We start from the raw sequence: 25985 nt of genomic DNA, 5'->3' as shown, positions 1-25985 counted from the left end.
ATTACTGATTTTCCCTTGGCCTCTAACTCTGTGCACAAGTCCCGGTCTGAGCTACGCTATTAGCTTGGAGAAAACCTGCCCTTTATTATCTTTATGAAGAGAGGTTCAGCAGGACTTACTTTTGTCAAATTAGACAAAAGTTCTGTGAAATGATAATATCAATAATGATAATAGTTAAGATATAGTGAATGCTTACTGTGTGTCAGACACTGTTCTAACTGCTTTTACATATTTAATCATCATAATAGCTCTAAGAAGTAGATACTATTAACATCCCCATTATACAGATGAGAAAACAGAGGAGTATAATCTGGGTCTCTTTTTTATAACCTGCCTCTTAATAATTACATGATCTAGATATGTGCTTGCTGCTGAAGAGAACAGAAATATAAGCACGTTCTTCCACATTGGCAAGACTCTAGGAATGGCCTCAACAACAAAAGGTCCCACCATCTTTCATCAGGAAAAATGGCCCAAGATCAACTGCCATAAAGCCCAAATCATCATTTTTGACACAAAATGCAATTGATCAAATTCACCTACACTACAGGCCGATTTATTTAGTTACTTAGGAGCACAATTTGCAACTAATCTATTCTTAGAGTCCATTAGCTTAAAATTCAACATTTCATCCATGTACCATCGGAAATTCTTCTCTGGTTGTGAAAAGAAGTTCATAACTATTACTTAAAATTTTTTATTATTTCCATGCTTCCCAGAGTGGAATTTTGAAGCCTCGATTGTTATTTGTTCAGGTGTTAGAACTTAGAACAGTTTTCTATGGAAAATCCTCGTCCTGCCCACAGGCCCGGTCTTGGGTCACTCCGCAGGGGTGTGAATGACTCCCTTATTCAAGCAGGTCTTGGGTCAGCTTCTTAATTTTTTTGTTTTTTTTTTTTGTTTTGAGGAAGATTGGCCCTGCGCTAACATCTGTGGCCAATCTTCCTCTTTTTCTTTTTTCTCCCCAAAGCCCCAGTACATAGTTGTACATCCTAGTTGTAGGTCCTTCTAGTTCCTCTGTGTGGGATGCCGCCTCAGCATGGTTTGATGAGCAGTAAAGGTCCGTGCCCAGGATCAGAACCTGCGAACCCGGGCTGCCAAAGTGGAGCGCGTGAACTTAACCGCTATGCCACTGGGCTGGCCCTCTTGGCTTCTTAATTTTTGTAAAAGATTCTCAATCCTACCTTCTCTTTGGGTGATTTTTAACTATATGGGTGTGACCTTAATCTACAATATAGAATAATTGCACTCCAGACCCTTGCCAAAGAATGTAACTTTGAACCGTTGGCTGCCCAATTTTTATCAAAATCGTGCATGCCAGAAATAACGTTCCTAGCGGACCACCTAAAGGCAGCCTGCCCACCATGAAGGTAGCCACATAATCAGAGAGCAGTGGTGTCAGCCCCAGAGAACCGCTCCTACTGAACTGTGCTATGTCATCGTGCCTTCAAAATGCACTAAGAATCCTAGAAACTGGGTTACCGTTGTGTTTGTTATAAGGACGTTACTGAAGCCCTCGCCTCACTGAGGGGCCCTGTCGACCCTTTATGAGGATTCAGGACCTGAGAGCAAAGAATAGCTTCAGTTTTCTTCAGCAATAGCCCTGCTCTTATCCTACAAGCACTGAGAGTCGTGTAACATTTTTATTTGGCTACAGAAAGCTGAGAGCTGAATTCAAAGCCCAACTGTATTTATTTTGTAAGATACTACAGCATAAATTTCTACATGCTAAGTTTCTCTGTGACCTTATCTAGTTCTTCTACTACCCTTAAGCTAGATTTCTTTATTTATTTTTTTTTATATCAAGCAGTTTCTTTTACTCCTAACCAGTCTGTAAAGTAAATAAAGCAGGCTAGACTGGATTTCTTCTAAAATGCTATTCATAAGAAATGTTTATCTTATTTTAATCATAATTATCCTTTTAAATCATCACACACCTTTATGGAAGATGGTGAGATACTTGAATATGCATGTGTACGTATAAATGAATACATTCATAAGTTGATTTGCATGAATTAAATTTAAGTGTTTATTTACATTAATTTCATTATTCTGTCATTAGATAGCAAACTCCTGGAGGGCTGAGCAGCAGACTCTCTTCTGCCAGGGTATCTCCAGTACACGCTTGGAGGCCACCTCTGACCTTCATTTGTGCATCACATTAAGTAGCTGACCTGTATGTAAGGGGCCTTGTATGAAAAACAGGCACTTAAAACACCAGGAGGTCCTCCTGCTTAACGAGATGCACAGGAATAGGAAAAGGGCTAAGGGGCGGCATCCGTCCTCCTGCTTGCTGGCTTGGGGGTCACAAATGCAGGGGCTAAAACAAAGGGCAGCCTGGCCTGCTCTCAGGGAATTGCTATTTTTATCACACTTTTTACCCAAGTGCATAGAAATGAATTCAGTTAAACTAAATATGTGTATCCTACAGCACCCAAAGGAGTTCTGAGTGAGACAAGTGAGAGCACATTATCATCCCCTCCTAGCGGCCGGCCCCGTGGCTTAGCAGTTAAGTGTGCGCGCTCCGCTACTGGCGGCCCGGGGTTCAGATTCCGGGCGCGCACCGACGCACCGCTTCTCCGGCCATGCTGAGGCCGTGTCCCACATGCAACTAGAAGGATGTGCAACTATGACATACAACTATCTACTGGGGCTTTGAGGGAAAAAAGGAGGATTGGCAATAGATGTTAGCTCAGAGCCAGTCTTCCTCAGCAAAAAGAGGAGGATTAGCATGGATGTTAGCTCAGGGCTGATCTTCCTCACACACACACAAAAATAATAATAATAAAAATAATATCACCCCCTCCTTTTCATATAATCCTCAAGAAAACCTCTATCAGGGCCCAGAGGGTTTTATAAATACATATTTTGTTTTGTTTTGTTTTTATTGATGTTTTAATAGTTTATAACATTGTGAAATTTGGGGTTGTACATTTTTGTTTGTCCATCACCATATATATGTCTCCCTTCACCCCTTGTGCCCATCCCCTACCCCCATTGTCCCTGGCAACCACAATACAGTTTTCTCTGTCCATGTGTTGGTTTATATTCCACATATGAGTGAGATCATACAGTGTTTGCCTTTCTCTTTCTGGCTTATTTCACTTAACATAATACCCTCCAGGCCCATCCATGTTGTTGCAAATGGGGCGATTTTGTCTTTTTTTTATGGCTGAGTAGTATTCCATTGTATATATATATATATCACATTTTCTTGATCCAGTCGTCAGTCGAGGGACACTTGGGTTGCTTCCACTTCTTGGCTATAGTGAATAATGCTGTGATGAACATAGGGGTGCATAAGCCTCTTTGGATTGTTGATTTCAGGTTTGTTGGATAGATTCCTAGTAGTGGGATAGCTAGATCATAGGGTATTTCTATTTTTAATTCTTTGGGGAATCTCCATACCGTTTTCCATAGAGGCTGCACCAGTTTGCATTCCCACCAGCTGTGTATGAGGGTTCCTGTTTCTCTACATCCTCTCCAACATTTGTTGTTTTTTGTCTTGGTGATTATAGCTATTCTAATGGGCGTGAGGTGGTATCTTAGCGTTGTTGCGATTTGCATTTCCCTGATGATTAGTGATGTTGAACATCTTTTCATGTGCCTATTGGCCATCTGTATATCTTCTTTGGAGAAGTGTCTGTTCATTTCCTCTGCCCATTTTTTGACCAGGTTCTTTGTTTTTTTGTTGTTCAGTTGTGTGAGTTCTTTATATATTATGGAGATTAACCCCTTGTCAGATATACGTTTCGCAAATATTTTCTCCCAGCTGGTGGGTTGTCTATTCATTTTGATCCTGGTTTCATTTGCCTTGTAGAAGCTATTTAATCTAATAAAGTCCCACTTGCTTATTTTTTCTTTAGTTTCCCTAGTTTGAGTAGGCACGTCATCTGAAAAGATTCCTTTACGACCAATGTCAAATAGTGTGTTGCCTATATTTTCTTCTATGAGTTTTATAGTTTCAGGTCTCACCTTCAGGTCTTTGATCCATTTTGAGTTAATTTTTGTGAATGGCGAAAGCAGAGGGTCCACTTTCATTCTTTTGCATGTGGCTGTCCAGTTTTCCCAACACCATTTATTGAAGAGACTTTCCTTTCTCCATTGTATGTTTTTAGCTCCTTTGTCGAAAATTAGCTGTCCGTATATATGTCCTTTTATTTCTGGGCTTTCAATTCTGTTCCATTGATCTGTGTGTCTGTCTTTGTACCAGTACCATGCTGTTTTGATTACTATTGCTTTGTAGTATGTTTTGAAGTTAGGGATTGTGATGCCTCCAGCTTTGTTCTTTTTTCTTAGGATTGCTTTAGCTATTGGGGGCCTTTTGTTGCCCCATATGAATTTTAGTATTCTTTTTTCTATTTCCGTGAAGAATGTCATTGGGATTCTGATTGGGATTGTGTTGAATCTGTAGATCGTTTTAGGTAATATAGACATTTTAACTATGTTTATTCTTCCAATCCATGTGCATGAGATGTCTTTCCATTTCTTTATGTCATCATCGATTTCTTTCAATAATGTCTTGTAGTTTTCATTGTATAGGTCTTTGACCTCCTTGGTAAGATTTATTCCTAGATATTTTATTCTTTTTGATGCAATTGTAAATGGTATTATCTTTTTGAGCTATCTTTCTGTTAGTTTGTTATTAGCATACAGAAATGCAACTGATTTTTGTAGATTGATTTTGTACCCTGCAACTTTACGGTAGTTGTTGATTATTTCTAGTAGTTTTCCAATGGATTCTTTAGGGTTTTCTATATATAAAATCATGTCATCTGCAAACAGTGAGAGTTTCACTTCTTTGTTGCCAATTTGGATTCCTTTTATTCCTTTTTCTTGCCTAGTTGCTCTGGCCAAAACCTCCAGTACTATGTTGAATAAGAGTGGTGAGAGTGGGTAGCCTTGTCTCGTTCCTGTTCTCAGAGGAACGGCTTTCAGCCTTTCCCTGTTGAGTATGCTGTTGGCTGTGGGTTTGTCATAAATAGCCTTTATTATGTTGAGGTACTTTCCTTCTATACCCATTTTGTTGAGAGTTTTTATCATAAATGGATGTTGGATCTTGTCAAATGCCTTCTCTGTGTCTATTGAGATGACCATGTGGTTTTTATTCTTTGTTTTGTTGATGTGGTGTATCACGTCGATTGATTTGCGGACGTTGAACCATCCCTGTGTCCCTGGTATAAATCCCACTTGATCATGGTGTATGATCTTTTTAACGTATTGCTGTATTCGATTTGCCAATATTTTGTTGAGGATTTTTGCATCTATGTTCATCAGCGATATTGGCCTGTAATTTTCCTTCTTTGTTTTTTTGTCTGGCTGTGGTATCAGGGTGATGTTGGCCTCGCAGAATGAGTCAGGAAGCGTTCCATCTTCCTCTCTTTTTTGGAATAGTTTGAGAAGAATGGGTATTAAATCTTTTTTGAATGTTTGGTAAAATTCACTGGAGAAGCCATCTGGTCCTGGACTTTTGTTTTTGGGATGTTTTTGATTACTATTTCAATCTCTTTACCTGTGATTGGTCTATTCAGATTCTCCATTTCTTCTTGGTTCAGTTTTGGAAGGTTGTATGAGTCTAAGAATTTATCCATTTCTTCTAGATTGTCCAATTTGTTGGCATATAATTTCTCATAGTATTCTCTTATAATCTTTTGTATTTCCGTGGTACCCACTGTAATTTCTCCTCTTTCATTTCTAATTTTATTTATTTGAGCCTTTTTTCTTTTTTTCTTAGTAAGCCTGGCTAAGGGTTTGTCAATTTTGTTTATCTTCTCAAAGAACCAACTCTTTGTTTCACTAATCCTTTCTACTGTTTTTTTGGTCTCAATTTCATTTATTTCTGCTCTGATTTTTATTATTTCTCTCCTTGTGCTCACCTTGGGCTCTGTTTATTCTTCTTTTTCTAGTTCTGTTAGGCGTACTTTAAGGTTGCTTATTTGGGCTTTTGCTTGTTTGTTAAGGTGGGTTTGTATAAATACATATTTTAATTGTGGTAAAATAGACATACAAAAGCCAGCCCTGAGGGCCTAGCAGTTAAAGTTCGGTGCTCTCACCGCTTTGGCAGCCTGGGTTTGGTTCCCGGGGGGAGAACCACACTACTTGTCTGTCAGTAGCCATGCTGTGGCAGTGGCTCACATAGAAGAACTAGAAGGACTTATAACTAGAATATACAAGTATGTACTGGGGCTTTGGGCAGGAAAAATAAAAGAGATATTAGCTCAGAGCAAATCTTTCCCAGAAAAAAAAAAAAAAAAGAAAGCACTATGCTTAAAAAAAAGACATAGAAAATTTACCATTTTAACCATTTTTAAGTGTACCATTCACTGGCATTAAGTACATTCACAATGTTGTGCAACCATCACCACCATCCATCCACAGAACTTTTTCATCTTGCAAAACTGAAACTCTATACTCATTAAACAATAACTACATTCTCCCCTCCCCCAGCCCCTGGCAACCACCCTACTTTCTGTCTCTGTGAATTTGACTACTCTGAGCACCTCTATGAGTAGAATCATATATTTTTTGTTCTTTTGTGACTGGCTTATTTCATTTAACATAAATGTCTTCAAGGTTCATCTATGTTGTAGCATGTGTCAGAATTTCTTTCCTTTTTAAGGCCGAATAACATTCCATTGTGCTGATATACCATTTTGTTTATCCATTCATCCATCAATGGACACTTGGGTTGCTTCCACCTTTTGGCTATTGTGAATAATGCTGCTAGGAACATGAGGGTATAAATATCTGTTCAAGTCCTTGCTTTCAATTTTTTTGGATGTATACCCAGAAGTTGAATTGCTAGATCATATGGTAACTCTATTTTTAACTTTTTGAGGAATCACCATATTGTTTTCCACAGCAGCTGTACCATTTTACATTCCCAACAGCAGTACACGAGGGTTCCAATTTCTCCACATCCTCCCCAACAGTTGTATTTTTCTGTTTTTTTGATAATAACCATCCTAATGGGCATGAAGTGGTATCTCATTATGATTTTGATTTGCATTTCCCTAATGATTAATGATGTTGCGTATCTTTTCATGGGCTTATTGGTCATTCATATATCTCCTTTGGAGAAATGTTTATTCAAGTTCTTTGCCCATTTTTGAATCGGATTGTCTGGTTTTTGTTGTTGAGTTTTCGGAGTTTTCTAAACATTTTGGATGTTAATTCCTTATCAGATTAATGATTTGCAAATATTTTCTCCCATTCTGTGGGTTGTGTTTTTACTCTGTTGATAGTGTGCTTTGATGCAGCAAAGCTTTTCATTTTGATGAAGTCCAATTTTGTCTATTTTTTCTTTTGTTCGATGTGTCTTTAGTGTCATATCCAAGAAATCACTGCCAAATCCAATGTCGTGAAGTTTTCCCCTTGGAGCCCAGTATTAATAAGTCATTTTATAAGAGTTATAGAGAACATCTTTAGATGGAGCAAGAAAACTAAAATCCAGAGGAGGGGGTTACTATTTTGCTGTGGAGCCCACATCTTAAGTAATCCTTGCAACTAGACTCTGATCACCTCTGACAAGAAAACAACGAGAAAGAGGGGAGAGCTGCCTCTGATCAGCAGCAACAGGGAGCATTAGGGGGAAAGTCTCCATTCCACACCAACATGTACATTCTTTTCCTTTGTAGATCCAAGCCCCTTTACATAATATTGGCGCCAAACAGAGGGGGAGGAGACCCACGGGCTCCAGTTTGCTTAACTGAGTAACTTACTCCACATGGGTCTAATTATCCATGTGTGTTTCCTCACCAACACCCCCATCCAATCTCCCTCCCAATGTGTTGAGTGAATGTTGTGTTCATGGAAGACAGAAACCCTAACAAGCAGTTAGGGAAGGACGGAGATCAAAGCGCCGGGTAAGAAACCAAGTCCAGTCCTGTCAAGATGCCTTAATTTAGATTTCTAGAGTCTTCCAACTGCTGACCCTGGCTTCCCCTAAGAAAGAAAACAGCATGGTTTGAGCCGCCAAATCACTAACACCAGGATGGCCTCTCCCCGGCAAGCTCACTAATGTATGAATTTGCACATCTGTTCTAAACGCTCACCAGCACAGGCTTTCAGGCAATCCTGTCTAGCTGAGAAGCCTTCTGAATGGGAAATTATAACAAGAGTAATAACGACTGGTCAGAGTTGTACTGTCCCTCCACAGACTGACGCTCGTGCCATCAGAGCCATCATCACTGTGACCTTATTCAGTGTAGGAAAGCTGGAGAAGCAGTCCCGGGTTAGCCCGAGCAGAAGAGAGGACAACCACATGGTTCCTTCTCCCCAGCTCCTCGCTCAATCCTGACGGGCTGATCTCCTCAGGTTGTTGTGATTTAGGGAGGAAACAGGGTAAGATCTGGAGAAGAACTGTTATGGCTGGAAAGGCTTGGGTTTGCACCTTTGCTTTAAGATTTACTAGTGGTTGACCTTGGCTAAATAATTTGCATCTCAGTTTCCTCATCTGTAAATGGGAGTAATTAAGTCCGACTTTGTAGGTCACAAAGGCTGGCAATGGGAAGCGCCTGCCACATTATAACACTGAAAAGCCACACTGTCTGTTCCCATGGTGAACTGTGTATCTCTCACTGACTCCCCTGGAAGTTCCTCAAGGTCAGGAACCACGTCTTATGTGTCTTCAAGCCCCCAACACATAATAGATTCCCCATAAATATTTGCTGAATGAATGGCCACGAGAATAATCTCCTTCCCCTAACTCTGTATTTCATTCAGTTGTGAGTTTGAGGTGGAAAAGTCATAAAGAACTGTCCCTACTGAGCCTCTGCAGCACTAAACCAGCCTCCTCTCAGGAGCTGCACATCAGAACAGTTTCAGTCTTGTCAGATAAAGGAGGCCTTCATGGAGCAGAGCCACCTCGAAAGTGTTTTGCATAACAATACACCCACAGATTTTAACTGAGCACTCTTCCCCCAATTCCTTGTGGATTCATTAAACTGACAGCTCGGCACCAGCATATTGATGCCTGTTTTCTCTCTAACACAAGCTGTACAAGTGCCTCATGTAAATCCACTCTATAAATTTTTAAACAATTATGTAAAAACAAAAAAACCCAGAAAACAAAGAAAAGATGCTGGGTTGCATTACTTCACTAAAAAACAATAAGTGTCTCCTTTCTGTCCTCCGCCCACTCTAATTGGGTATATTTGGGTTTTGGTGGCTTCCCTTTGCTCAAAGAGTCAATTGCAGCAGCTTCTTCTTCCCCCTTAAAGAAGACCGTGCTCGGGCCAACACCACTCCGCGTCCTGGGCCTCGAGAAGACAAGGAGCTCACACCAGAATGTAAATTAGTGCATTGCTTCCTTCTTCAGAAAGTCTTGCTATAAAAAAAAATGTCAGCTCAACTAAACAGGGTGTTTAGTGCTGAAGCTGATGTACATTCTGGTACAATCTCCTTACAGACAGGTAACAAAGAGCTCAGAGACTGGCACCGCCTGTGCATCACACTTCGAGAAGCACTGTTCTAGGTTACAGAACTCCTCATCTGCCTGACACATACTAGACTGACATTTACAATGGACTTTGGAGGATGTTCTGGCCACCTAGTATCCTTGCCCCTTCTTTTGGTAAATCACTCCAATATGAGGATCTGCCACACGCTCTCTCAGTCTATGGGATCCAGGTGGGGATCCTGTATGACTGGGGCAGGCCAAACAGTGTTCTGTGAATGGTTCAGGGAGGCCATGATCCAGGGCTGGCCAATCAGCATAATTCCACCCTCCTGGTTAGCTTTCAGACTTGGGATGGGCAGTGGCCCTGACTGATGCAATCAGAATGAATCCTGGGACTGTTGCAGGAGCTACAAGGAAGACAGTCTCTTTCCACTAGACTTAAAGTTGTGAGGATATGATCCGGGAGTCAACAACCATGAAGGGAGAGCCTGGCTGTGAAATGGAGCAAAGACAAGACGCCAGAACTGAGAGACAGAGAGACAGAAACTGGATTCTGAGTATGTCATTGGAACTTCTGGATCAAGCCACGCCTGAAGCAGACTTCTACTTCATAACTTTTCACTAATGCGAATCAGTAGATTTCCCTTTTGTTTAGAGCAGCTTGTGAGCTTTCTACCACTTGCAACCAAAAGATTCTGAAGTTATGCACGACTACTGTACCCTGGGCTCATTCTAAAACCCATACATATTGGTCCTAAAGAGACAAATCTGAGAAGGCAAAATGTGGGGAGTCAGAAGAGCTGCTACAGTCTGGGACTAGAGGCAGGTTCCCCCACTTTCCACACCTGAGTTCCTTCCTCTGTCAGGTGATTAACATCTGCCTCACCCATCACCTGTCAGGTGACTGTGAGAATCAAACAACAAGATATAGAGGAAGTCACTTGGGAAATGTGTGAAAAAGCACTGTACAAACAAAAGGCAGTAGTAGTAGTAGTAGTACAACACCTTACTTATTCAAACTTCCAAATTCTGGCATCCATAACTCTCCAGATCCTATAAAATCTGTAAAAGCCTTTGAACAACACCACATTGTTTTTTCATCAAGTCCTACACTCTGCTATAGGAGAGGATGCTCCCTCTGCAGCCAGAGGGTGTAAGGTGAGGCAGCAGACTCCCAGGAGCCTGACAGAACCGAGAGGCAGCTGGAAGCCAGTGCTGGCCTCCTGTTCTGGGCTGAGCACCAACCTGCACTGAAGGTCATTTCTTAGGCCCACCCAGGATGTTTCTCCCCCATTGCACACATCACCCCATCTACTCAAGCTTACGAATCATGAAAGAAAAATGATGATTTAATTTAGAAATTACCGCTATTCATTCCCAACCACTATTCTGCAACTTTGGAGTGGTCCTGACAATAATATTATCATCCGGTGAGGCAGATTTTGTTTGTTTGTTTTTACTGTTTTCATATCCGAGATCTAAAGGACCGACATAACAACAAACTTTACAGAAAAACACTAGATTGTTTGCAAATTTCACATTTTTCCAAAAGTCAGAACACAATCATTTTCTGATAGATAAAAACAGTTAGCAATTAGCGTACAAAACAGGAAGAGTCATTATTACCAGTCCTGATTTTTAAGCCACGTTCTGAGTCTCTGGTCAATGGTGGTATTAATGGATTCTCTTTTGATGGCAAAATAAATTTTTGGAGTTCCATATATAACGTAACTGGACGAAGTTTGTTCTTCACAGTGCCCTCCTTTGAGGAGCTCAGTCCTGGGGGGAGAGGGCGGGGGACGGAATGGACACTTGTTTTACTAGGGCCCCGTGTACTGGGTATCAACTCTGTGCCAAGCATGTACATCCATGACTAAGCCCAGCATGGCCCAGGCCATGTTACTGGTGGGCAGGATTTTGGCTCCCCGGAAGCAAGGAGCAGACTGAGCCCTCCCTCCTTTCTCCCAAGGATGGGCTGTGATCACACAGAGCAGGCTGGCCCTGTGTGCGGCTGGCTCCATACATGTCACCACTCTGTCTCCCTGTGTCTCCATCTGGGCCTCTCCATCTTATAAAACAAGTTGGCCCTTCCTTGTTATCGGGTTATCTTCAGCTCAGGGAGTCGGGGGAAAGGATCCATGTTGGCCTCAGGTCCAAGACTTATTCTCCAACGTAGCTGTACCAGCATTAAAGCTGATGCTTTGTCCCCTATTGATCTGAGGCACAATAAGTTAAAAGGCAGAGGGGAAGAGGAGAGAGGGACTGTCCCCCCAAAACCTCTAACACTTACCAGTCTGGACAATGCTCTGGAACCAGCATAGATTATACCCACAAACAGCACTGAAGCAGGAAGCCACGTCAAAACATCAGATCTGGAAAGAGGGAAAGACACCACAATAGTTCTGTCACTTTATGTCCAAAAGACCTAGCTGGAAGGTATGACCCTTCTGATGCACCAAACACAGCGATAGTGGCTGTCTAAACATCTCTGAGTGATTTGTGAAGTGTGACGTGGTCTGTATCCGTTGAGAGTGATGGAGGCTGACAAAGCCATCTGCCTACAGCCTGTCACTCTGCCAACTACCCAGCATTACTGACCCCACAACGGGGCAGAGACAAGCTGGAGAGAGAAAAACCTTTCCTGCAGGTTGGCAGAGAGAACAGACTTGATTTTTTTTAAGGAGCAGTGAACATTATTCTTTGGATTTTAAGTAACCAAAGGCTTTGAACCTATGCCAAATTATTAAGAATTTTAAAAGGCTATTTATCGAGGCAATATATCAAACAGCTCCATGGAATCACAACAAAGGGAACCACAGTGTCAAAGGACAGAATTTAAAAATAAAAGAGTGCTAGAACTTGAGCTGGGTGGCCATGTGCGACTTCCTCAACCATGAACCTGGAAGGCCGGTTCAGGGAATCTCTCGGGACTTGGAAGGGCGCATTTCTGTGATTCAGTTGTGGCCACACCAAGAACTGCTTTCTCATTACCGTTTAGAATCTCGCTCTCCTCAAGAAAAGCAAAATCCCAGTTTTTACATAGAGTGCATATCAGTAAGGTTGCAACCTGCTTTCCCCATCAGTTACAAATGCACTGGCCCACTAATTCAAGTTCCCAGAGTTATTCTAACAATAGCTATAAATAAACAAAACCATTCCAGCAGAATATAACATAATAATCCCAACTAACTCCATGAACTGCTCTCCTAGGACAGTGCCTGCTCAAGAAATGATCTTTGTTAACATTAGCATGGACAGGCACTCTACCCATGATCAGACCTGCTTTTTCCTTGCTTTTGCCAGGGAACCTGGCATTAAAATGTTTCCAGTCTCTAATAAGGCCCTCAAAACCTACTTCCTATATACATTCACTCAGCAAATACTTATAGCAATTTGCACGGTACTGACAGCACCAGAGTTAGTATTAACAGCGGCATCTCAGGTGACATTTGTTGAGTACTTGCTACAAGCCATGCACTGTGCTAAATGTTTTCTATGCTAAATCTTTTTAAAATCTGCATGACAATCTTATGAGGAAAATATTATTATCCCCATTGTGCATATGAGGAAACTGAAGCACAAAGAATTTAAGTAATTTGCCTGTGGTCAGAAGAGCTGGTAATGGCAAAGCCAGAATTTGAATTCAAGTCTGTCTGACTCTAAAGCCTAGTTTTTAACCTCCCTCTCACACTTTACCCTCAAGGACCTCACAATCTAATGGGAGACACTCACATATAAATAGATAAGCTGCAAACACAACAGGATTTTGCTCTGGTAGCAGACCAAGCAGGTAATGATCTGAGGAATATTCTCTGTTATTACTAGTCTTGCTGCAATAATAGATGTCTGCACTTCCAACCAAAAGGTGAACAGAGAAAGGAAGATGTCATCCTCCATCCTCACGCGTCAGGCGTAACGTCAGCCCACTGCTACTCTTCCAGGAAAAGGCTTTCCCGTTAGACAGTAAGGGTCAAGGGAGGCAGGATCCAGGCCCATGGCCTGCTGGGCACCAGAGGGAAGCCCAGAGCACAGACTGCCGGAGCACTGAGGAGGAAGGAGAGCGCTGGGTGGAACTTTGGAATGTCAGGTCAGAGAGGCCCCAGACATTCCCTCCTACACAAAGAAAACCGCCGGGTCACACACTCCACGAGACATCAGGACATCTGAGTGGCCACGGACATGAAAAACAAAACATGGCTAGGGAACATCTTGTATTTTAACCCTTCTACCCTAAAATACAAAGAAGTAACTTCAACTAGAAAAAATATACACACGTCTAGTTGGACCAAAGAGACTTCTGGGAAATGTTACAGGGCAGCTGTGCAAGCATTTGGTTCCAAACATGGGACCGTGACCCAGGCACAGTGGCGCCGGTGCTTGTGTTCTCCACAGTCATCTCACTCAGCACCCACCTTCAAGGTGGATGCAGCCAAGCAACACGCACTAATGGCGGAACTGTGGACACCGGCGGAAGGGCTGGTTGCAGAGCCCTCTCTTGGCCCCCCAACCTCCTACCCGTGAGACAGCTGCCTTCCTCCCCCACACACCAACATGAAGCTGCAGCTGCTAGTAAGAGTAGTAAATACGAACCACTGGAAAAATTGCTGCCAAAACAGGTGTGGGCAAGGCAAGTGTGAAATGATGGGGGAAAAGGAAAAATCATTAAAAATCCAGAAGGGTTCTCCATTCATATTGTTTCAAAGCATCCAAGTTCTCATTCTACTGCAAAGCACAGAGTATATGTTAAGTGTTTATGCAAGAAAAGGCTTGAGGGAACACTAGTTGACAATCCAAATGCAAAGGAAAAGCCTTACCAAAAGATTAGCAAATGAATGCATATTTATACACCTTAACTTAAAATAGATTGTTTCAGGCCGGCCCCGTGGCTTAGCGGTTGAGTGCGGGCGCTCCACTACTGGCGGCCCAGGTTCGGATCCCGGGCGCGCACCAACACACCGCTTCTCCAGCCATGCTGAGGCTGCGTCCCGCATACAGCAACTAGAAGGATGTACAGCTATGACATACAACTATCTACTGGGGCTTTGGGGGAAAAAAAAAAGGAGGAGGATTGGCAATAGATGTTAGCTCAGAGCCAGTCTTCCTCAGCAAAAAAAAAGAGGAGGATTAGCATGGATGTTAGCTCAGGGCTGATCTTCCTCACACACACAAAAAAATAGATTGTTTCATCAAAAGATGACTCTTTGATCTATCTGAATTTCAATTAACTCACTGTCTAATAGAGTCATATAAGGGAACTTCTGCATATATTATTAATGTATCCCCCACCCCTCAAATAAACTGTAACTTTCATACAGGTGACAGCCATGTGTATTTTGCTCAGATAAATAAATGTAAAATATTACATTGATAAATGTTACAAAGGAAATTAAAAGACTATGCTATATCATAAGAGCATCTACAGGGAAACCTTCCTCAAATAAGTGATGTTTGAGATAAAACTGAAAGTTAAACTGGGTACAGGGGGTGGGGTAGAGAAGTAGAAGGGACATAACATTCCAGACACAAATACAGCATATGCAAAGGTCCTGTGGCAGGAGGAAATTAGAGGAAGGCAAGTGTAGCTAGATGGAGAGTACCCAGAGGTAGAGAGGGTGTAATATGATCTGATTTGCATTTTGAAAAGATTGCTCTGGCTACAGTATGAAGACTAGACTGGAAGGGGGTTAGGGATGTGCGGGCAGGAGATCAGTTATGTGAACATTGCAGTGGTCCATCCAGACAAGAGATGATGGAGATGGAGAGAATGGAACAATTTGAGAAAGCAATAAGACTTCGTGATAATTTCTACTGGAGAGGTGAGGGATAGAAGACACCAAGGATGACTCTCAGGTTTCCAATTTGAATAGTGGGATGGATGGTGGTGTACTAAGATACAACAAACTGGAAGAAGTTTGATTGGGAGAATCACAAACTCAGTCTTGAAAATTATGAACTTAAGATGCTTTTGGAACACCCAACCAGAAATGTCAAGTAGGGAACTGGATATATGGGTCTGGGGACCGTCACCTGTTCTCCAGTGAGCAAGAATGCACTATTAAATACGTCTTACGTTTGATTTTCCTGTATTCCCTCATCTCTCAGTTTTAAGCATTAAATTCAAATACATTTTCTTCAACAAAATTTCCCTCCTTGGTCCATTATTCACAACAATAAGAGTCTTAAGACTTTGGCACAAACTTATCCTTCATTAATTATTTATTCTTAAGTTCTAGGCAACACTGATCTCACAAAATTTACATGCTAGTGGGAGAGAAGGTCAGCAAACAGACGGCAGCAGTCGTGGGGGTGCACACTCGGGTCTCCCTCCGAGACAGAACATGCCACAAAGAGTGTAGACAGTGGACAGCTGCACTGACATAACTGGAAGAATTGTTTACATGTGCTGCTTCGGGAATTAGAATTTTCAGATCTCTGATTTACAGGATTTCCACGACTATTCATGTGCTATCACAACACGAGGGGTCAGAACTTTCAACAGTTATCTGGGGCAGATGAAATCCAAGACAACTGGGTCTTCCATAATTTCCCAGATAGTGTGGGGACAGTGAAGACATGAGCTACAAGGGTGGTGCTGCTTTGCGCTTTTGCCATCTCTTGAAATATTTTTTAAAAATTATTTCTTCAGTAAGAGATGAAACTATGATTAAAAAAGCCTAGTTAGCTCTGCTATAACTGAGGATTACTTCTATGGAAATATAGCAATAAGTGATGGAAATCATACCTGGTTCTGGGCACTGGAGAGTATAATCTTATAACATTCACATGGTTACCCAAATCTTTGGAAATTATAATTAGCTCTCTTCATTTCTAAGGAATGTTCCAGCAGTTAGCTGACTAACTTTAGCCAATAGCTCTAAGGGATGGACAAACTTCACACATGTCCCTGGGCTGTGCGTTTTCTTCTAGGTCAGGTCATCTAGGCCTGGGATCATCTAGGCGTCCTCTAGGTCATCTAGGGGTGGGGGCAGGAAGGATGCACAAGTACAGAGCAAGGGGGTTTGTGCAGTGGAAAGAATGTGCTTTGGTGGTCAGGCAAACCTGGATACATATCCCAACTCTAAAGCTAGCTTAAGAAATAGAAGTATAGGGGCCGGCCCCGTGGCTTAGTGGTTAAGTGCGCGAGCTCCGCTGCTGGCGGCCCGGGTTCGGATCCCGGGCGCGCACAGACGCACCGCTTCTCCGGCCGTGCTGGGGCCGCGTCCCACATACAGCAACTAGAAGGCTGTGCAACTACGACATACAACTATCTACTGGGGCTTTTGGGGGAAAATAAATAAATAAATAAAATATTTAAAAAAAAAAAAAAGAAATAGAAGTATAATGATGTACACCTGAAATTTATACAATGTTATAAACCAATGTTACTGCAATAAACAAAAAATTAAAAAAAAAAATAAAGCTAGTTTGCAAGGAGAACTCAGTTTTTCCATTTATAAAATGGGATAATAATGCTCAGAAAGCTACTGAGAAGACTAGCTAAGAGAATGAACATGCAGTACTTGGGACAGTGCACGCATGGCACAACGATGCTCAATAAATGTTCTCCCTCTGGCTTTTCTACATATAACTCCAAGGACAGAAGCCGTTAGGGAAGACTGATAGATCAACCTACACAAAATGCACTGGCCAAAAACACCATAAAGAAAATCAAGAGATGATGAACAAACTAGGAAAAGATACTGGCAACATATAAAAACAGGCTGAAGTTTAATATCTTTAATGTATAATGAACATTTACAAATCAATAAGAAAAAAATCAACTCCCCAAAACAGTCAGTGGACAAAAACAGGTAATTTTCTCTCTCCTTTCTGTGTGTGTGTGTGTGTGTGTGTGTGTGTGTGTGTGTGAGTGTGTGTGTATGCACGTCTCTCTCTCTCTCTCTCTCTCATACACACACACAAAATACAAATGGCCAATAAACATATGAAAAGCTATTCAACCTCTCTAATAATAACAGAACTTTAAATTAAAACAATGATATAGGGGCCAGCCCAGTGGCATAGTAGTTAAATTCGCACCCTCCGCTTCGGCAGCCCAGGGTTCACAGGTTCGGATCCCGGGCACAGACTGACGCACCACTTGTCAAGCCATGCTGTGGCAGCATCCCATATAAAGCAGAGGAAGATGGGCACGGATGTTAGCCCAGGGCCAATCTTCCTCACCAAAAAGAGGAGGATTGGTAACAGATGTTAGCTCAGGGCTGATCTTCCTCACAAAAAAAACACAAAAAACAATGATATACCAGGTTAGAAACTAGCGATTTTTTAAAGTTAGTATCTAAGATAGAGGGTCATGAAATCAATGCTTTCACATACTGCTGTGAGATATAAACTGGTATCTTTCTCGAGGGTATGTATGTACTACTTGGCTACACTTACCAAAAGCCTTAAAAATACGCACGCTCTTTGAGGTACTTATAGGTGTCTACAACGATGTGTTCACTTACAAGTGGAATAAGACTGCATTCTGGCCTCCCTGTCGGTCATCAAACACGCCAAGCACCTGAGGGCTTGCTACTATTTCCTCCACCTGGAACCCTCTCCCTCCAGACACCTGCAAGGCCCACTCTCACGTATTCAGACCTCTGTTCAAAAGTCGTCTTATTGGTGAAGCCTGCTTACCCACCCTGTATAAAATAACAACCCTCCCCCCACCCACTGGAACACACTCAGGCACACTCACGTACACATCTATCCCCTTACCTGGCTCTATTTTTCTCTACACTTATTGCCATCTGACACCTCACACACTTCCCTTCTCATTTGTTTCTTGTCTGTCTACCTCAACCAGAATGTCCACTCCGTGAGGGCAAGGATTTTTGTCTGTCATTGTGCACCCCCCACACCTCCAACAATGCCTGGAAGATACAGTGGACACTCAAGTATTTGCTGAAGGAACCATGCATTATTTTGTAACTTGAAAAAAATTTTCCCTTCTCTCTCTAGATCGGTACAAAGGGAAAATAACAGTGACAAAATCTATCAGGAAACTCCAGTCATGACCCTAATTCACATTTCTTCCTCTGCTTTTCTCAAGCCCTTCAGAGACTTTACTCTGAACAGAACTGCTGGTGCTTACAGCAACTCGGATTTGAAGGCAGGGATGAGAGCAAATAATACCTACATCCTGCCATCTGCCTCTCTGAAATGGCCCTAATGGGGAATTCAAACCATTTCAAATTCAACAAACATTTCTAACAACCATGTTCTCACCTATTACTGTGACAATAAAAAACTAACTGAATTAAAAAACAAACACGTTTTTCGTCAATAGACATGAACTTAGAAACTTGGAGTGGAGGAACTTACTTTATTTTCTATAGTAATTTATCTCTGTCTTATTAAAAAGTAGTACCTACCCATACTACAAAATTTTGAAAATACAGATAATCAAGAAAAACATTACAATTACAATCCCAGCACCCAAAGATAACCACTGATCATCTCTTGCTACAGCTCCTTCCAACAGCGCCCACATACACAAATATGAACACTTCCACAAAAACGGGATCCTATGGTGTTTTATAACCTGCCTAACTTAACATCTTTCCTTGTCACAAAATCATCCACAATTTATTAATAATTGAATACTAGGCTACTGCTAGACATTTAAGTTACTCCTGGGTTTTTACTATTCTAATGCTGTAATGATTAGGCTTGAATATATTCTCTTCTCACATTCATGATATTTTAGCACCATTCAGGATAAACTGTCTGAAGTGGAATTGCTGTTCAAAGATACACACATTAACAGCTGTAACTGTTTACAAAACTGCCTTCCAGAGAGGTTATACTGACTCATCCTTTGCTATAGATTGAGGTTTGTGTCCCCCAAAATTCATATGTTGAAACTCTAACCCCCGATGTGCTGGTATTTGGAGGTGGGGCCTTTGGGAGGTAATAAGGTCTTGAGGGTGGAGCCCTCATGATGCAATTAGCGCCCTTATAAGAGGAGACATGAGAGCCTGCTTCCTCACTCTGCTCTCCTCCATGTGAGGACACACAAGAAAGCAGCTATCTGTAAACCAGTAGGAGGCTTCACCAGAACCCTACCATGTGGCACCCTGGTCGTAGACTTCCAGCCTTCAGAACTGTGAGAAATAAATTTCTGTTGTTTAAGACGCCCAGTCTATGGTGTTTTTGTCATAGCAGCCCGAACTGACTAAGACCCCTTCCTTTATGGCTCTAACACCGTATGGTTCCAAGATAGCCAAAGGCCTGCAGGTTAGGAATAAATAAGGCACGTACTGGAAGGACCCTTTCTCCACCTTTAATTCATCAGTTGGCACCATCTGAGCCTCCTGTGCTGGTTTATTCTTTCATTGTCTTATGTGTCAACACAGGAGGCAAGATGGAATTAGATCCTGAGGTGGTCCTGGCAGAATCGGAATCTCGGGTGTGGGGGCCTCTGGGGAGCAGCTGAGCCACTGAATGTGTGTGAGTGTGTGTGTGTGTGTGTGTGTGTGTGTGTGTGTGTGTGTAGGAAGGGGTCTCACAGCAACTCCTATCGGGAGAGATTGCAGACCACACTCTGTTGAAGGGCTATTTGTCACAAGGTCTGGTTTGAAAATTGTGGTGATACATAATTTTTCTTACATGATTTATAAGCACAAATATTGCATCTCGTTTGAGTCATGGGCTTGTTTTTTTTTTTTCGTTTGTGCACATTCTACTGTCGCTAAGAACCCTGATGAATAAAGCATTTTATAAGAAGCTAACAATAGTCTGTTGGCATGAATTACAAAACTGTTGTTATTGAGATGAAGGCTAATTAAATTAAATCGCTTGGTTTTTAAATAGAGCAAGCATTATTAAGGGAACATCTGCTCCCTGAAAACACTCAGAAGTTTATTTGTTTATGGGCGCCTGAAGGGCTCCTTGAGTTGAGTTCTCGAAAATTCTCTGCGTTATACTGACACCTAGTGGACCTAAAAGCAGTTTCCAAACATGAAAATAACAAGCAACCAAGATACCAGGGTTCATGTGTTGACTACTGGCATTGCCTAAAACACTAACACCTTACAATTGTAAACTCAGTATTTGCTTTACAGTTTACAAGGACTTCTGCATATATTAACTCACTTCTTAAAGATGCTAGATTACATTTTTTTGGTCCATTACTGGTGAATATGGTTTTCAAAGAGACTTACTCCATTTTCTCCCTCCTTCCTACTTTTCCTAGACCTTTCTCCACTCTTGACTCTTCCTCTGACTCACATGTGGTCACATTCCCTTGACAGGGTTAAGCTCTAATCCTACTTGAACCCAAGAACCCTGTGATGATACTGTTTCTCACAGAGCATAATTCAGAGCAGGAGTCAGCAAACTATAGCTCACGGGCCAAATTCCACCTGCTGCCTGTTCTGAAAATAGCATTTTATAGGCACACAACCATACCTGTCCATTTACATAGTCTATGGCTGCTTTCATGTGACAAGGCAGAGTTGAGCAGTTGTCACAGAGACTGTATGGCCCACAAAGCCTAAAATGTCTACTCTTGGGCTCTTGTTTCCTGACCCCTGATTTAGAATAAGGCAGCTTGGGTCCCAACCTCTGGAACTTAAGAGCTGTTGTACCCAAGGCTTCAGACATGAGGCAGTGCCCCTGACTAGACACAAACATCCCTGTTACCACTGGGTTTCTTTAAAGCTCCATTTTTCAGGGCACTTTCATAACTGGTTCTTCCCATGTGGAATCATCACTTCTTCCCACTTCACATTTCATTCACCAGCCCAAGTTTCTCAACATGTAACCCCAGTTCATGGTGAAATGGAAATCTCGTCACCTTCAGTGAGGTTCTGACAATCCCTGAAGGCCAACGAGAGCCTCATAGAAACCAGTTTCCAGGCCCCACGCTGCCATGTTTGAAGGACCACGACTCTCCATCCCTGCTGCAGTCTTTGGGGTGCCACCTGCAGCCTCCACTGTCAGAGCAGTCACCCCGCCCCGCCCCTCAACCACCTCACTCCGCCCCTCGGAGGACCAAAGCTGGACATCCAGCTACGTGAGCCTTAGGAAGTGGACTGTAAGACAGCACAGAACAGAAGAGACATTAATACTAGGAAATAGAGTCCAAAAAGAAAAAGAAATATAGGTCACCCAGGTCCCCGAATAATAAATGAGGCAGGCTAGAAGACACATACCTTGTTTCTAACAAGTATGAGAAAGAAAGAAATCCCCTACAACCCCTTTCTGGCCTTTCTGGCCAGGACACAGACCACGAGTGACTGAAAATCCAAGCTAATGTGCAAGACATGATGCCCCTGATCTCAGGTCTGGGGGTTTACAATTAATACTGTTGGCTTAGCTTGTAAAGAGGCCAGAAAGGGGCCGTACAACAGAGTAACAGCGACGGAAGGTGTGGTCCACAATAAAGGGTGAGTTCAGTAGATTCCTGTGCACTGCGTGGTACAGGCATGACCTGCAGGCACTAATAAAGGTCCAAGGTCTAAAAATCCTTTCCTGAGAGAGGCAGGCACTGCATGGTATCACTTACACATGAAATTGGAAAAAAAAAAAAAAAGTCAAACTCATAGAAACAGAGAGTAGAAAAGTGGTTGCCAGGGGCTGTGGAGTGGGGGAAATGGGGAGAGGTTGATAGAGTACAAACTTTCAGCTACAGGATGAATAAGATCTGAGGATCTAATGTAAAACGGGGTGACTATAGCTGATAACACTGTATTGTATAGTTGAAATTTGCTACGAGAGTAGAACTTAAATGTTCCCATTTAAAAAAAAAAGATAAATATGTGAGGTGATGGATGTGTTAATTAACCAGGAAATCCTTCCACAATGTCTACATATATCAAATCACCACAATGTACCTTCAAATATCTTAAAATTTTATTTGTCAACTATAACTCAAAAAAGCTAAAAAAAAAACCAATCCTGTCCTTTTACCATCCCTGGTCTCATGGATTCTTCTCCTGGGAACTACCATCACCACACCAACTCCAATCAGATTTTATTCAATATTAGGTCCCTTCAGTGGCTCTCAGTATGTTTCCTGAGGAAGCTTTGAAAGTTGGTTTTATTCTCCCCCAAAAGTAATTTCTATGTATATACGTAAAGCATTCCTCTGAAGAGAAAACAACAGAGAAAAATATCAAAAACACATGAATTTGAGTGCTAACTTTCCTTTGTGAGCAAAGATGATTTTTATAAAACTATGAGTCACTCAAAATGAAATATCAACACATTAAAACATATTTGGGAAATTCCAACCACCAGTAAGCTTTGATGAAGGTGGGCTAGCTCACTTAAAAACAAATAAACAGAGGCCTGGCCCCATGGTGTGGTGGTTAAGTTCGGCGTGCTCCGCTTCGGTGGCCCAGGTTCGCAGTTTCGGATCCCAGGTGAGGACCTACACCACTCATCGGCCATGCTGTGGCAATGACCCACATACAAAAAAAAAAGAAAAATAGAGGAAGATTCGCCCTGATGTTAGCTCAGAGCAAATCCTCCTCAGCAATAAATAAATAAATAATTAGTCAAATATTAAAAAGTAGTACAATCTGGCCCCTAATTGACTGGCTTACTGTTCATTTTTTAGGGACAAGACTGAGTTAATTTGGAGGTTTTATCAAAGATATTTGTTATGCTTCTCCAGCAAAGGCTCTCAATGGAAAATTAAGGGGTGGGGCTTCTCCTTCATCTGTTAGAAATCTCTGGTCACAAAGGTATTGTGGCATAGAATTTTTAACTTAAAACTTCTCATACTTGAAAACCTGAGAATTAAAAATTTGCTCTCATGTATAGTGGACAAAAAGTGGTAAGTAGGTTAAAAATTACTTTCAAAATGTTTTTTATTTAAACATGTGCCTGGTAGCACAGGAACCAGAGAATGGGGTCTAAAGTCTCCAATGAAATCACACCCGAGTCTGTCCTCAGCGATGGTTCAAGAATCTAATAAAGAGCGCTGTGGTCTTGCTGTGCTACCAGACGTCCGGTCAGATGAAACAGGTCACAGTGTTCTTTTAGGATCACGTTTTAGAAATACAGAAAGCCTTCAGCACAGGACTTCAACATCTGCTAGAAAAATCACTTCAGCATTCTGCAATGGCTTGGCAACAGCAGCAGCTGCCATATAATGACAAGCTTGTGGCTGAAAACCAGCGCTATCTTTCCCAAGACAGAAGGCTTCCAGGGCATCGTCCAACACTCGGTGATAACAACCGGTTGCCGGGCAAACACCCTGGGAGGAGAATGATTCCATCGGGTCACTCAGTGGAGTCAATACATGACATGGCCAGAGACTGACTGACACAGCAGACATGGCTTCTTTACAATGTAAAAAATGTGGTGCCAAGTTCTGCACTTGTTTGAGAAGGAATCTGGGATTCTGCTGTGCTCCAGGCTATAAGGACAGACTAAATGAGCTCTCTGTGGCGTATGCTATTAGTACCAATTTGGTGCCCACTCTCCAGCCCCACCATTATAACCCCTACTCCACGATGACCTCAGGGACTCCAGACTGTCTTCCTGCTGTTGTTTCCATTCTCAGTAGAGCCCAGCCTATGCTATCTCTGCACAAGTACACAGTCACGCGGCAAAGCTGGGCGTCGGTTCTCTCATGACATAATCGGAAAGCCAAGCCCAGGAGGAAACATCGGCCACAGCAAACACAAACCCAGCACAGGCACACACAAAGGAACACTGGTGCTGGTCCTTGCTGTTAGCCATCTGGTAACACCCCTTTGCCAAGGGCCCATGGTAACTGGAAACCCCGATCTGTGCCAGCAGTTATTAACCACAAGCGCCACTCAGAACTAAGACAATGGGATCTTTGACAAGAAGCTTAACTGAGCTAACATCACGTGTTTGGCAGTGAAACCTTCTAAGGAAGTCCAGCAGATAGAAGTGAAAAGGCCTCTAAGAAGTTTAGCAAGGGGACTGAAAGGGGATTTGATCACAGATCTTCTGAGATGGGTGGAACCTAGCAACACTCGAGTTCAAGGGGACAACAGTGTCTAGTGGGTCTCAAGCTTCTACTACCGGAGGACCACTTCCTCCAGGGAAAGAATCTTGAGAATATTTGACTTCACCCAATTCTACTAGTTATTCTCCCTTCCCCCTCCAAAAAGGCAATAAAAGTATGAAGAATTCCATCAACAGATGAATGGATAAACACAACATGGTATACATACAAAATGTGGTATATACATACGATGGAATGTTATTCAGCCTTAAAAAGGAAGGAAATTCTGACACATGCTACAACATGGAGGAATCTTGGAGACATTACACTAAGCGAAATAAGCTGGTCGCAAAAGGACAAATACTGTATGATTCCACTTAAGTGAGGCACCTAGAATATGTAAATTCATACAGACGGAAAGTAAAATAGTGGTTTACCAGGAGCTGGGGGAAGGGAGAATGGGGAGTTACTGTTTAATGGGTACAGAATTTCTGTTTGGGATGATGAAAAAGTTCTGGAAATGGATGGTGGTAACGGTTGCAAAACATTGTGAATGTACTAGTGCCACTGAATTATGCACTTAAAAATTGTTAATAAATGGTAAATTTTATGATATGGATATTTTACACAGAAAAAAATTTTAAGTATGAACAATGGCATTGCTTTTAGGGAAACATGCCTAAGGTAATGTTTAAAAGACTATTCTTAATAAGTAATTTGCATTATAAATTATAAGATAATTATAGTCAGGAACACCGTAAGAGTGGAAGACCCATGGTGGTCAGCAGCAGTGGACTCCAGTCCAAAATCTGACAGTCAGTTCCCTCATTCTAGTCCAACCTCTTGCTTCTGTGGAGGAAAAAATTCAACCATTTGGAGTCAGGATGCTTCATTATTTAACTAAATATTAGCACTATCACAGACCTTATGAAGTCAGGGCCCATATTTGTTTAAATGAAGACCCAGTTTTTACCGAACTAGTCACCATGATAATGGAGTACAAAGTAAGACGTGTGCTTAATACCACATATAAAATCCCAAAAGTAGCTTTATTTTATCAAGTTGAGGATACTATACCATGGAAATGCAAAATTATGACTTAATGAACTACTCCTTTGGATTAGTTAAGCATCTTGTGTGAAATATTCTTTCAGAATATGGACTACGATGGAATCGGGTCAGGGAAATTAATCCACACCTACGTTCCCAGGGCCTCTCCTTTGTAAAACCTCTTAATACCACTTTTTTGCTCTCCAGTTTTATATTTTCAGGAGAAGCCTGAACTAATTATTAATATTTATACTGGACACATTCTCAAAGCTTCTCCAGAGTGCCAAGCAAAGGGGTGACTTGGTAATTAAGCAGTTAATCTGATGAATGGAGAAGTTAGGCAGAGAACTTGAACCAAAAGGCAAATGACTTGGCCTGATCATTCAGTTGGGATGTTTACCTTATTCATATAAACCTTGACTTTATTGTCTTTTCATTTTGTGCCTCATTTTCAGGCAAGGCATGATGTTTTCAAAGAATCATGAGGATTTACATAGGTGAGGCAGGAGTGGATGGCCAATTCAGATTACAATTTTGGCTGAAAAATGTCATGGTCTTTGATATTTCTTTTAAACCTATTTGAAAAGCTGTCTTAAT

General features: G+C 41.8%; 1 protein-coding gene across 2 annotated transcripts in view; it reads right to left on the bottom strand.

Annotated features, from left to right (window-relative positions):
* TMEM241 (transmembrane protein 241) overlaps positions 1–25985 on the bottom strand; it is a 128781-nt gene that overhangs the window by 90857 nt on the left and 11939 nt on the right. For both annotated transcript variants that reach the window (XM_058556813.1, XM_058556814.1), the window contains one exon: positions 11691–11772. In XM_058556813.1, the coding sequence (XP_058412796.1) occupies positions 11691–11772 (82 nt within the window). The remainder of the gene's footprint in view (positions 1–11690; positions 11773–25985) is intronic.

Source organism: Diceros bicornis, chromosome 16 (genome assembly GCF_020826845.1).
Source record: "Diceros bicornis minor isolate mBicDic1 chromosome 16, mDicBic1.mat.cur, whole genome shotgun sequence".
Classification (NCBI taxonomy): domain Eukaryota; kingdom Metazoa; phylum Chordata; class Mammalia; order Perissodactyla; family Rhinocerotidae; genus Diceros; species Diceros bicornis.
This window is presented reverse-complemented; position numbering and strand designations above follow the sequence as displayed.